The 14,052-nt window shown below is 37.5% G+C and overlaps 1 protein-coding gene across 1 annotated transcript in view; it reads left to right on the top strand.

Moving 5' to 3' along the window:
- The window catches only part of LOC137278142 (protein odd-skipped-related 2-like), a 63,900-nt gene extending 51,042 nt beyond the window's left edge, over window positions 1-12,858 (top strand). Inside the window, exons 4-7 of the mRNA XM_067810313.1 lie at window positions 3,394-3,474; window positions 3,673-3,828; window positions 11,063-11,162; window positions 11,687-12,858. Coding sequence (XP_067666414.1) covers window positions 3,394-3,474; window positions 3,673-3,828; window positions 11,063-11,162; window positions 11,687-11,872 — 523 coding nt within the window. The 3' untranslated portion in view covers window positions 11,873-12,858. The remainder of the gene's footprint in view (window positions 1-3,393; window positions 3,475-3,672; window positions 3,829-11,062; window positions 11,163-11,686) is intronic.
- Window positions 12,859-14,052: the final 1,194 nt, after the last annotated feature.

The following is a 14,052-nucleotide window of genomic DNA, read 5'->3' as shown; positions in this document are numbered from 1 at the left end:
TAACTACTCTTGGTGCACACAGTAAAAAGGATGTTATGGCATTGCACACATGTCAAAAGAAAGTTGAAAATAAAATAACTTCAAGATTAATATGATATTTAATGCTATGATTGTTCCTATGGTGTGTAAGTGTGCAGAAGTATAGGAGACCTCATGCCGCAAAATTATTGAAGATGTACAGCAACAACGTGTGAAAGGTTTCTCAAAACTGCAAACAATGCTATTGTTTGAGGAGAATGTGGCAGAACCCCTCTTCAAGATAAAAAAGCTTGTGCACACCAAAAGGGCTATAAGGTATTGGTGCAGACTACTTTAACTGGATGAACCCAAACTGTCTCGCCAGGATGGGCTGCTCATTAAAATATTCTGTTTAGATTTGAATTTGAACATATGTGATTAGCACAAGGTGTGAAGATAATTATTCACTTTTCGAAACAAAGATCATTTAAAAACCTACAGCAACAATGATGTAGTTCTATCAATAGTTTGTCTGATTCCTTCTATTAACAGCATTTTAAATCACTGTTGAATGTGGAAAAGAATCTTACATTGCCTATCCCTATATATTTTAGACCACCCACGGTTCTTTTCAGGTGTAGTAGGTTTAAACTTCCAGTTGATTTTGGAAGACACACAAATGTCCCAAACACTGAATGACTGTAAATTTTGAATATTTTTGTATATTAAGGGGAAGATATTTTGTTGAATATGCATGTATTGCTTGTATGTGACCACTACCCAACCATAAGAATTTTGTATGTATCTTAAACAATTATATGTACAGTTCTGCATTATAACATTTTTTAGAGCTGAATGCAGCCTTAAACAACAAACCAACCAACATCTTTTATCTGAAAACTTTGACAGACAGACCTCTGATGCTGTAGATAACTCATGTCTATATTTATGTTAAAAAGCCAAGGGAATTGTAATAGATTGCTTCAGTGACATGCTTGTGTCATGCAATCCAGCATTGTCTGTATTAAACTGTTTATTGTGATTTTAATAACAAGAGGTAACAAAATTGAATGTATCCCTCTCCCCACCCCTCCCCAACCCCAGATATAGCTACAGTGTTTTTATGTAATAGGAAATGGACACATTATGAAATATCAATGACTGTTTTTTTACTTAACATGTCTTCAACAAACATGAGCCCCATCTTGGAGTGTTGTGTATCAGTGTCTTTTAGACAAGCACACATTCCTTTTATGAATGGGCTCTTTCAAAACAAGCTAATACACACACAGTTTTCCAATTGTATACATAACTGTAGCTATATATGGGTTGGGGAATTGGGTATATTCAATGTTATATATAATGCTCCAATATGTAATCAACCTCCCAGTAGCATCACCCAGATATTGCCATACCATGAGTACTGTTAAACTTTTGAAGATCAATGCAACTATGATGTGGCCCAGTGTTATATTGAAATCATATGTACCAAATGAATACCAATAATATACCAAATGAATACAAATAATAAATGCAAAAACATTGTTGAGTGAATCATTTATGTGTTTCAAAAGTGTTAGATCTAATTATTATTACTTATAATAATGTAACGTAAAAACCATTTTCTAGTTACAATGACTTGGCTTTCAGTTTGTTTCCAACACACATAACAGGAGAGAATAGGACCAAATCAACGAATTACGCGTCATCAAATTGCCCAAAGATGAAGATGCTAACTATTTCCAATCAGTGTGGTCGTTCAGATCTATGTTTTATGTGTACGATTTCGTGGTAATAGCGAGCTGACACGAAATATCGAAGCACATGTCGGTGATGAAAGTAGGAGGTGTGTCATTGTTTACATATAGCCTATGTAACGACGATTTTCGTGTCTCGAAACTGCTTAAATAACGTTTCCCAACACTGAAAGTACAGATGGCCGTTGTTCTGGTGACGTACACTTTGCCATAGTATCGATGAAAATGCTATGAAAAACTTCTAGGCACCCGTCCTCGGATCTTTCTATAGTAAATGTATGGCGCGTCTCCCTGCAGTGAACGCCGCCATGTGGCAGTGGTTGCCTGGGTCAGTGTCGGGGCGTTAGCGCAGGCGCATCAGACCCAGGGAACCAGGCTGTATCGGTATTTGTGACACAATCATGCAGATAGGCCTTGCTAATTTTTTTTGGATGCTTTTCTTTGCATGATTCGGGTGGCAAGATGTATAAATAATACTAAACGACCTTCCCTTTAATGCCATTTCTGTTGAACAAATTTATGATTTGGTTTCAAACGAAAGAAAGCGAGCTAAAAATGGTATTTCAATGAAGCGAGTTTAGTTCTCTGTTTATTAGACTCCTGAAAACCGTTATGATTTCATATGTCTAGCCTTATTTCACTAGTGTAATATTGTCATAATTATATAACACTTCGGTATCTTGCACCTGGTGAGTAATAAACCACAGTTTTTTTCCATATTTTAACCACAAGAATGTCCATTGTGACGTCATGCTACAAAACCTGTTTCTGAGACGCAATCGAGAGACATCGCTTTGAACAGAACCAGTCACTGTTCTGAGAAATGGAATTATGCATGACCGGGGCATGATTATAACTGTTTAAATAACTGCTTTACATGTTTTACTGCTTTTATTTAACTGCTTCTACATGTCTGATATATTACTTCTTTCTCTTTCCCAACTTGCCAGCTTCGTGCTCTTCCACTGCTACATATCTAATCAGTTTTCTATCCAAATGTATTTCAAAGTATGAATTTCTAAAATAGCACAGTCTGAAGTAAAACTGAAATTGTATTCATAAGGTTAGTGTACATTGGTCAAAATCATTTATTTCTCATGTCACAGAAAATCGAGTAAGGAACTATGCTGATAACATTTAAACATGGCAGCTGTGCACTACTTTCATGGTGTTACACCTGTACAGGACACGTTCTGTGTGAAAGTTATTCAACTACATTTAAATGGTTTGCACATTCCAACTCCCAAACAATGTTGATGCAATCCATTCCTATTTTGCTATGGTGTATTTTCAACACACACCCCATATTCATCAAAACAGGTTGCACTTGTCAAGCCCGCTTAATTCAGACTGGGCTGACAGTTGCTGTTGTCTAACAGTATTCAGGGCAGTCGCTATACATATATCTATCTTTGTACTTTTCTTTTGTTTTCTCATCTCATAATGGGGTTTCTGCAAGAAAGCATGAACGCATTAAAACATCTACCTTTCATTAACCTTTCCTGACCTGTGACGTCATGCCTACTAGTATATTACCCTGTAGATGAGTTATCCTGCATACATTATCAGATCAACCAAAAGTTGTTTCTGAGGATTCCAGCTATACTACTGCGAAAATCCGTGTCATGTAATGTGTCTGTGTGTGTGTGTGTCTATAAGTATACAAGTATACTTTCAGTCACAAGGAAGAGACGTGTAGCAAGTACTGTGTTTTCTCGAACCCATCACTTGTTAAAAAATCACGGAGACATGGACCTAGGTTTGTATAAGCTATCTAGTACAACTAACCATTGTAATCCAATCAGTAATTTGGGCATTTGGACTTAAGGAACAATAACATGACTTGTCATGGCAGGTTAAAACTTAACACGCATAATGCTTGACATTGAATAGTTATTTGTGATGTTAACATATAACGGTGACGCCGAAATTAAAACAGATAATCTCAATGTTTTAGAGTGAAAAAGGAGTTCATATGCAAATACTGTGGCCGACACTTCAGCAAGTCGTACAACCTCCTGATACACGAACGTACTCACACTGACGAGCGGCCATACTCATGTGACGTCTGCGGCAAGGCATTTAGGAGGCAGGATCATCTCCGAGATCACAAGTAAGTTATCTTTGCACTAGTGGAATAAACTAGCCTTGAACACTGTAAGTTGATGGTTTATGATGGCGAAGATAGACTGCTTCTCACATATTTTGTTTTGGTGAAAAGATCAGATGTTTCCCACCAACCTACTGATTGAGCAAATGGGCCATCACGTCAATCCTGCCATCCCCGTTGTGTGTCCCTGCGTTCCCTGTTCGCCATATTCATCCTTCATTGTTCGCTTCTTTCACATGTATTCATTGCTGTTATCACTTCACCTAGGATATTTAAATCTGTACCATGCTCAGCTTATTCAATTATCTTAGATAACGGTAACAGAATTGATATCTCTTAATTCTATATTCTGAAAGGTGGTATCCTCCAACCGAAAGTCCACTTTGAAGGTCATGGTCAACTGCAATACAAATGCCTGTACAAGTGAAAGATAATGACCAAAATACCTATATGCACTCATTAGAGGAGGCAACGTTAGGAAGGACCATCAGGCAATGGTCATTTTCTGTACATTAAGGTATAAACTGTCTGCAGAGTTTCCAAGACTGTTCTATAATGTACAGTATGAATATCAGAAAACTTAACGTTGGACGGCATGCTATGTATATTTGTGAAATGGAGACACAAGATGCACCAGCTGCAGTTGTTAATACAAAACTCGTGACAAGTAAGTGTGGCCAAAACAAATCATGAAGCAAGTTTTCCAATAAAATCTCATGCAATCTCGTGAAATACGATCGCGTCATACTGCTATTCAGGTGTTAGAAATTGCTTTACAAATATCTCACAGATGTTATACTATATCTGTGAAGCATTTATAGCTCAAATAGACTGAATTTGACTCGCATCTCGAAAATGTCTGAATGACGGTTGGTTTTTATGCCATGTACTAAGGTATCCGTCAGTCTGGTTCCCTGGGTCTGATGCGCCTGCGCTAACGCCCCGACACTGACCCAGGCAACCACTGCCACATGGCGGCGTTCACTGCAGGGAGACGCGCCATACATTTACTATAGAAAGATCCGAGGACGGGTGCCTAGAAGTTTTTCATAGCATTTTCATCGATACTATGGCAAAGTGTACGTCACCAGAACAACGGCCATCTGTACTTTCAGTGTTGGAAAACGTTATTTAAGCAGTTTCGAGACACGAAAATCGTCGTTACATAGGCTATATGTAAACAATGACACACCTCCTACTTTCATCACCGACATGTGCTTTGATATTTCGTGTCAGCTCGCTATTACCACGAAATCGTACACATAAAACATAGATCTGAACGACCACACTGATTGGAAATAGTTAGCATCTTCATCTTTGGGCAATTTGATGACGTGTAATTCGTTGATTTGGTCCTATTCTCTCCTGTTATGTGTGTTGGAAACAAACTGAAAGCCAAGTCATTGTAACTAGAAAATGGTTTTTACGTTACATTATTATAAGTAATAATAATTAGATCTAACACTTTTGAAACACATAAATGATTCACTGAACAATGTTTTTGCATTTATTATTTGTATTCATTTGATCTATTATTGGTATTCATTTGGTATATATAATTTCAATATAACACTGGGCCACATCATAGTTGCATTGATCTTCAAAAGTTTAACAGTACTCATGGTATGGCAATATCTGGGTGATGCTACTGGGAGGTTGATTACATATTTGAGCATTATATATAACATTGAATATACCCAATTCCCCAACCCATATATAGCTACAGTTTTGTATACAATAGGAAAACAGATACAATATGAAATATTCATAACTGTGTGTGTATTAGCTTGTTTTGAAAGAGCCCATTCATAAAAGGAATGTGTGCTTGTCTAAAAGACACTGATACACAACACTCCAAGATGGGGCTCATGTTTGTTGAAGACATGTTAAGTAAAAAAACAGTCATTGATATTTCATAATGTGTCCATTTCCTATTACATAAAAACACTGTAGCTATATCTGGGGTTGGGGAGGGGTGGGGAGAGGGATACATTCAATTTTGTTACCTCTTGTTATTAAAATCACAATAAACAGTTTAATACAGACAATGCTGGATTGCATGACACAAGCATGTCACTGAAGCAATCTATTACAATTCCCTTGGCTTTTTAACATAAATATAGACATGAGTTATCTACAGCATCAGAGGTCTGTCTGTCAAAGTTTTCAGATAAAAGATGTTGGTTGGTTTGTTGTTTAAGGCTGCATTCAGCTCTAAAAAATGTTATAATGCAGAACTGTACATATAATTGTTTAAGATACATACAAAATTCTTATGGTTGGGTAGTGGTCACATACAAGCAATACATGCATATTCAACAAAATATCTTCCCCTTAATATACAAAAATATTCAAAATTTACAGTCATTCAGTGTTTGGGACATTTGTGTGTCTTCCAAAATCAACTGGAAGTTTAAACCTACTACACCTGAAAAGAACCGTGGGTGGTCTAAAATATATAGGGATAGGCAATGTAAGATTCTTTTCCACATTCAACAGTGATTTAAAATGCTGTTAATAGAAGGAATCAGACAAACTATTGATAGAACTACATCATTGTTGCTGTAGGTTTTTAAATGATCTTTGTTTCGAAAAGTGAATAATTATCTTCACACCTTGTGCTAATCACATATGTTCAAATTCAAATCTAAACAGAATATTTTAATGAGCAGCCCATCCTGGCGAGACAGTTTGGGTTCATCCAGTTAAAGTAGTCTGCACCAATACCTTATAGCCCTTTTGGTGTGCACAAGCTTTTTTATCTTGAAGAGGGGTTCTGCCACATTCTCCTCAAACAATAGCATTGTTTGCAGTTTTGAGAAACCTTTCACACGTTGTTGCTGTACATCTTCAATAATTTTGCGGCATGAGGTCTCCTATACTTCTGCACACTTACACACCATAGGAACAATCATAGCATTAAATATCATATTAATCTTGAAGTTATTTTATTTTCAACTTTCTTTTGACATGTGTGCAATGCCATAACATCCTTTTTACTGTGTGCACCAAGAGTAGTTAGTGCTTTAGTACAAATAAGTTTAGGTTTTAACATACTACCCAGTATCTACATCAAGATATAATTTCTAGATACACACCATAAAATTAAGATGTAAAAAAATATAATCACAATAATGAACTGGTTAACAAGTACTGAGCAAATTACTCAAAATTCAAAAGCAAAATCACTGATGTGAGTTAATTTATGTAGGCATGCACTGATGTAAAGTATAATAAAGTAAAGCAAAAAGTCCAGAGCAGCCTTTAACTTTTTTATTTTATGTATTAAATGATATCTATCTGAATAATTGCTCATGTCAGATGATTTGTATCAGATGTACTCTAAGAACACCAGGGTTATCATGCTCAAAATAATCAAAGTACACTGATACTGGCTTCAAGCCACAAAAAATACAGTTCTCATGACAGGTTTCATAGGAAAAAATCACCCTTAATTCAACAATTCAGTAACATTGGAATGTTTATCTATCGTATAAGCTCTTCCCTTATATGTATGCCAATGTATTAAGATACTAATGATACCATTACTTTTGTGTATTCAGTTTAGGAATATAAAGTACCAAATTCATTTTTTGAGCTGTATATGTGTGTGTATTTTTGTAGATTGATAATTTGATTCACTATGTTTATTATAATCATAAACATTTCTGAATGATACTGGCGTATACGTTAACTGTTTCATTTTCTTTTGTAGAGGCTAAATATCAGAATACCAAACCCTAGCTGTCATTAACCTCATTCATATCAGTCTAAGCGCTTTACATTGTAATTTCACAAGGCCGTCAAAAAATATATCCGCTAAACCTACCCTGACGCGATGGATGACACGGGATGTAATGGGCGATATTTTCGTAATCAAACGTGCTAAAATGAAGATGCTAACTATTTCCAATCAGTGTGGTCGTTCAGATCTATGTTTTATTTGTACGATTTCGTGGTAATAGCGAGCTGACACGAAATATCAAAGCACATGTCGGTGATGAAAGTAGGAGGTGTGTCATTGTTTACATATAGCCTATGTAACGACGATTTTCGTGTCTCGAAACTGCTTAAATAATGTTTTCCAACACTGAAAGTACAGATGGCCGTTGTTCTGGTGACGTACACTTTGCCATAGTATCGATGAAAATGCTATGAAAAACTTCTAGGCACCCGTCCTCGGATTTTTCTATAGTAAATGTATGGCGCGTCTCCCTGCAGTGAACGCCGCCATGTGGCAGTGGTTGCCTGGGTCAGTGTCGGGGCGTTAGCAGGGGCATCAGACCCAGGGAACCAGGCTGGGTATCCGTGTGAAGAAGACCGATAAAGACAATGACACACACAGAGCGAATGGTGTCAACAATGGGATACACTTTTAGTGGGTATTATGATTTGAGTACTAATTTCTGACTAACATGGCGCTGTTTTCTTCTAAAGCGTACACTCAACGCAAACCTTTGCAGAATGTGATACCTCTCTGTACTTACAGTAACAAATGATCAAAATGCAAATTATAAAGCTGAAAAATAACGCGATGAAATAAGCCCAGTGAAATCGGAGTTCAAACACTTCACTAATTTCATCTCAGCTAGGGTGAAAAGTGGTTTCAACAGTTGTGCTGCGCACATAGCGCCTGTGCAATGAATAGGTTCGCGCAGCTTGAAGCGGATTATAAGGTCCTGAGCAGGAGTAGTCTAATCTTAGTTGTGTACACAGTCTAGTAAATAAGCTGTTCGTTGCATGAAAAAACATGTTGATTGTGATAAACAGCCTCTGACACAGTCACTCAGTGTCTCTTTCACTGACACATATATGTCTGCCTACCTGTATGCTAATGACAATATGCAATTCACAACTTCAATCATTGACCACATGCAAAATGAACTTAACATCTATCAGACTATATGTCATAAACGAAAAGCCCTGAGGGTATCTTGAAATGAATCAGCCGTTTTTTTGCACTTGATTGCTCGACCACCCGTTCGGTATCCCAGTGCTTCGCTTCGAGAGCACAAAATATTGCACCTTTAATTTGTGATTGTACGCTTACAACTTTTTTTGCTTCGTATTTTCATAATCAGCAATGTAGATTTCATGTCATGAATAAATGATAATTGTGTTTTAACTCATGTTTATTTTGTGGTTGCTTCTAAGCTTTAAAAGAGTCATTACATACACTAAAATTAGAAGAGAATGTAAACTTTTTCAAGTAGTCATGCATTTACCAGATCGAGGTCATCACTTGACAGTTTGCAACATTGCACCTGTTAACATCGGGCTTTAGATATCCTACCAAATGATAGCTCATGTCAGTATAATATGGAAACCTGGTCCCTCTTAGGCAACACTGTTGTTCTCACATGTAATTGGATATGAAGTTTTAGGTCACTGGTGCTTTGCATTCTATCGCGGTCCTCAACCAAATATGAAGCTGTACAATGTACCAAAAATTCCTTTCTGTTGCTGATACAGTATTGACAATATACGTATATTCATCTTAACATGGGAGGTGGTACATGTTAACAGTTTGAACAATGAATGATGTGATATTCTTAAGCTGAGATTGTACATGGTAACTGCTTGAACAACAAATGACGTGGCGTAATTAAGTTGAGAGTGTACATGGTAACTGCTTGAACAATGACTGATATGGTAAGAATGAAGATTTTTATGGATATCAACTTCTTTATGTGAGAACACAACGTTTCGGAGTTAATGCTTACTCCTTCATCAGGTGATTGAGAAAGGGGATACAGAGGTGTTTTTATATGTACAGGTAAAACAATAACAAAGTAACAAGTGGAATGAGTTAACGAAAGCTGGAAGCCAGTATGAACAAGCACTGATAGGAAGCCGATAGTTATGATAACAATGATGGAAGCCAATGGTAATGCATTACAGTTGATTGGATATGTTTACATAACACAGATACGGGGTAAGGACGATGTACATGATTGGGGATAAGGATGGAAGCCAATGGTGATACATTACGCATGATAGGATGATGTACATAGCACACGATAGGGGGTGAGCATGTTTACATGAGGGTTGATGATGTACAAACACAAGTAGGTGTTGATTGAAGGAACATCAGACCTCAGTCAGCAAACTCGACCAGAAATCGGCCATCTCTGAACACATTCTCAAGAACCCTGGACACTCAATTCGATGGGAGGACACTAGGATACTATCTACCAACAACAACAACTGGCGCCAAAGGAAACTGCAAGAGGCCATCGAGATCCGGAGACAGAAACCAGCCATCAACCGCGACCAAGGAGTGTACCTACCAAGTGCCTGGGACTTATTGATAAATTAATCTCATCTATCTGTGTACATTCTATCTATGTAATTCATGTATAGCCAGTCTACCCGAGTACATCCTTACCTACTTGTGTTTGTACATCATCAACCCTCATGTAAACATGCTCACCCCCTATCGTGTGCTATGTACATCATCCTATCATGCGTAATGTATCACCATTGGCTTCCATCCTTATCCCCAATCATGTACATCGTCCTTACCCCGTATCTGTGTTATGTAAACATATCCAATCAACTGTAATGCATTACCATTGGCTTCCATCATTGTTATCATAACTATCGGCTTCCTATCAGTGCATGTTCATACTGGCTTCCAGCTTTCGTTAACTCATTCCACTTGTTACTTTGTTATTGTTTTACCTGTACATATAAATACACCTCTGTATCCCCTTTCTCAATCACCTGATGAAGGAGTAAGCATTAACTCCGAAACGTTGTGTTCTCACATAAAGAAGTTGATATCCATAAAAATCTTCATTCTTATGTATTTTCACTTCTAAATGACATTCAAAGAATTGACTGATATGGTGTTCTGAAAGTAGGAGAATGCCAGTGTACATGTTAAATTCCTGAACAATGAATGATATGCTCTTTATACATTGAGAGATCGTTCATGTCAATTGTTTGAACAATTAAGGGTGACACAATACAGCTACATACCAGTACATATTTACATTTTTGTTATCACAAACAATCTCGTGCTTCTACTCACATATAATATCAAATATACACATCCTGTAAGTATATATCGCTATTCCTCTCTTGTGATCAAAGCCGTTTTACTTTTGTTTTAACTTTAAATCCGATTACGTAATCGTGACCCTCATTTTCTGTAATGTATTTGGGGGTTTTCGTTTCTAGGTCATGTTAACAGGAAATGATGCACACAGAAATGTATTCTGTCGCTTTTAAGGTATATCCACTCCAAAGAGAAACCTTTCAAGTGTATGGAGTGTGGAAAGGGCTTCTGCCAGTCCCGTACACTTGCTGTTCACAAGGCTCTTCATATTCAGGTAAAATATGTTCAAACTGCTAATGGTGTTGCGTCAGTTTCATCCTCCACTATTGTGAACAAGCTTCAGGTGTAGAGATGTATTTTTAAAATCAGCTGTATCTGTGGACCGGCAAAAATATCTGACGCTGTTCCATTGGTCATAAATTGTCAGAACTGGGCCTATCATGCAGACCTTTCATTAGGTCCAAAATATATCAAAGATAAATATACCGATTTGAAAACTGATTTCTGTCCAATGGATTCAGCATGGGACCATTCGTTTGTTTGGGTTTTTTTCAAAAATGAATATCTTCCCTTCCTTGTGATAACAGAATAAAAAATCTATGTGAGTACAATGGCCCCATGCGGAATACACGACACAGAAATTGATTTTCATAGTGCAAACAAGTTTAGATGCATCGGTTATTGTTTCTCCTCAAACTCTCCATTGGTCAATTAGATAGCTAGGTTAGTAGAATGAGCTTATTAATACTTTGCTCTTCTTTACCGTGTTTTCTTCTCTCTCTTTGTCTACATACACAGAGTCTTCCCGGTCACTCGTGTCCAAGCTGTGAGAAGTCCTTCAGTCAGCAGAGCAGCCTGAAGACACACTTGCTTACTCATTCCAATGAAAAGCAGTACTCCTGCATGGTGTGTGCCAAGATCTTCCGCAGAAATAGTGACCTGCGCAGACACATAGCCATGCATACACAGGAACTACAAAGATGAATTCGATACAACTGAAATTTGAATCACTGCATTGTTGGATCAGTGTTAAACAGTATTACATATAATGCCACTAAACCACAATCCTGTTTGCATGTCCTCACTTAAAAAATTGTATAAACATTTAAAGGCGCAGCATAGACAGTGTACCGACGATGACCATTTGAATGTACAAGAAAATGCACACAGACAAGGAGGGTGGGCTCAGAACATGCTTATAAACAGGTCATATCAACAACGTCTTGAATTCAACATACAGACATGGGTTCTGGGTCGATATCAGTGCTTTCAGGTACCTCCTTTTAAGTAGTATAACACATGTATCATTTGGCATTTTGGACAATTGTTTTTATTTGTAATACGATAAGTGTAAATATATCTTATACTGCAAGAGAAATACGTTTCTGGTAAATCATAAGCCGCAAAAAGCGAAACACGCACGAGCCCAAACATCTATCTTCTTTTCCGTGACTGAGGTAATTATAAAACATGTGCGTGAAATATATTTCCACGTAGTAAAATGGAAAAAAAATCCTGACTGAATTCACCCTATTTTCGATAACACTGGAATGTTAATGATCATTTCGCATTTCATATCAAATGACTATACGGCTACTGCAGAGTAAATGATTAGAGCCTCACTATGTATGAAGGAAAGGGTTGGATGTCCGGGATGTATTTTGGAAAAAAGTACATTTTCACTGGGTTTTTTAGTCAGTTAACCTGTGAATGGATCCGTGTCCAATATACTCAACGAAGCATTTTTTGTCATTCATTGTATCTTCTGCCATTGCCTGACAGTGTCAGATTCGTGTTGATTAAGCTCCCTGTTCTCCAATCGGGTATTACCTTTCGCATGAAGAATATTACACTGTACAGAAGTTTTGTACGTGTAATAACTCCTTAGGAGGGCACGCGTACACTGCATGGCATCTATATGTATTCAATATTCACATATATACTGTAATAAATGATATGTGTGACTGAAATCTGTGCTTCATTGTCGAGTATCTCTGCTGCTAACATCTCTAAATCCAGGGTTTAAACCCAAGGATGTTGGCTTATACAGGTGATCCGTCCAGATAGAGATATTTCTGTTGGAGTTGACTGATGACGCCATAGGTATTTGGCGACCAACACGTGCGCTTAGCAATCTCAGTAGACACTTCCGGTCATTTTTACCAGATCAGCAAGGTCTGACTTTGGAACCTTGAAAATGGATGTGTTTTAGTCAGTTAGTCAGCAGAACCAATATGAACCAATAAAAGACCTGAACTTTGAACTGAACATATTGAAATAGGACCCAGCTTCATCTTCTCGCCTTAACTATCATCAGATTTTGCAGTAAACCGAAATTTTATTACTTACGCCGGGTAGAGAAATATGTTGTTTTACTTATCACTTCAATGGCAGCGCTATCTAATGGACAAATCCGCACAAATCTTGATAATGTTATAAAAATAAAATTCTTCGGCGTGTAACATGAGAGACCAGAGATTTTAAAGTTAGTCGACAGTATAAATTTCACAGAACCAATAGGAAAACATTTTACAACAAAACAAGAACATATATTATGGAAATATGGTGAGCACATGTCATAAAGTCCAGTAATGGACAGACATGTTGTGAAGTAAGAAACAACTGACCGATTTAGTAAGTCAGTCCAGTAATGATTGTTATAGTACAGCTCATTATGGTAAAGATAAACATTCTGAGAATATTGTTACTGTTGCTTGTGGCAACAATTTGAGGCTTTGAAAACAAAAAAAACAAACTATTGTACGATAACATATATTGATATCAAAGAAGATAGCTCACAGAGACTAAATTTGCGCCCTCTCTCCCTGAGTTCAGTCTGATTTGGGGACGCGGTGGGCGAGCTGTCTACGGAGCCGGGCTAGTAACCCAGCGAGGTTGAAGGTGCCGGGATCGAGCCCACCTATGACCGGACGTAAAAGACCTTTGAGTCAACTTTGTCTGCAGACTCTTCCAGTGTTGTCACAACCTCTGATGTGCAGTAGACAACCATATGCACTTAAAAGAACCCACGAATCCGTTTGTAGATGACCGAATGATGGCCACACGAATAGGTGCAATCAACTAGTTGCGGGTACAGCAACGTGTAGTAAAAATGGACAAAGTACTGTCACCAAGTGTCCCAGTCCACCCAGCTGTGAAGGATG

The sequence above is a fragment of the Haliotis asinina genome, chromosome 3 (genome assembly GCF_037392515.1).
Source record: "Haliotis asinina isolate JCU_RB_2024 chromosome 3, JCU_Hal_asi_v2, whole genome shotgun sequence".
NCBI classification, from domain to species: domain Eukaryota; kingdom Metazoa; phylum Mollusca; class Gastropoda; order Lepetellida; family Haliotidae; genus Haliotis; species Haliotis asinina.
The sequence above is the reverse complement of the archived record's forward strand: the minus strand, read 5'-3'. Positions and strand labels throughout refer to the sequence as shown.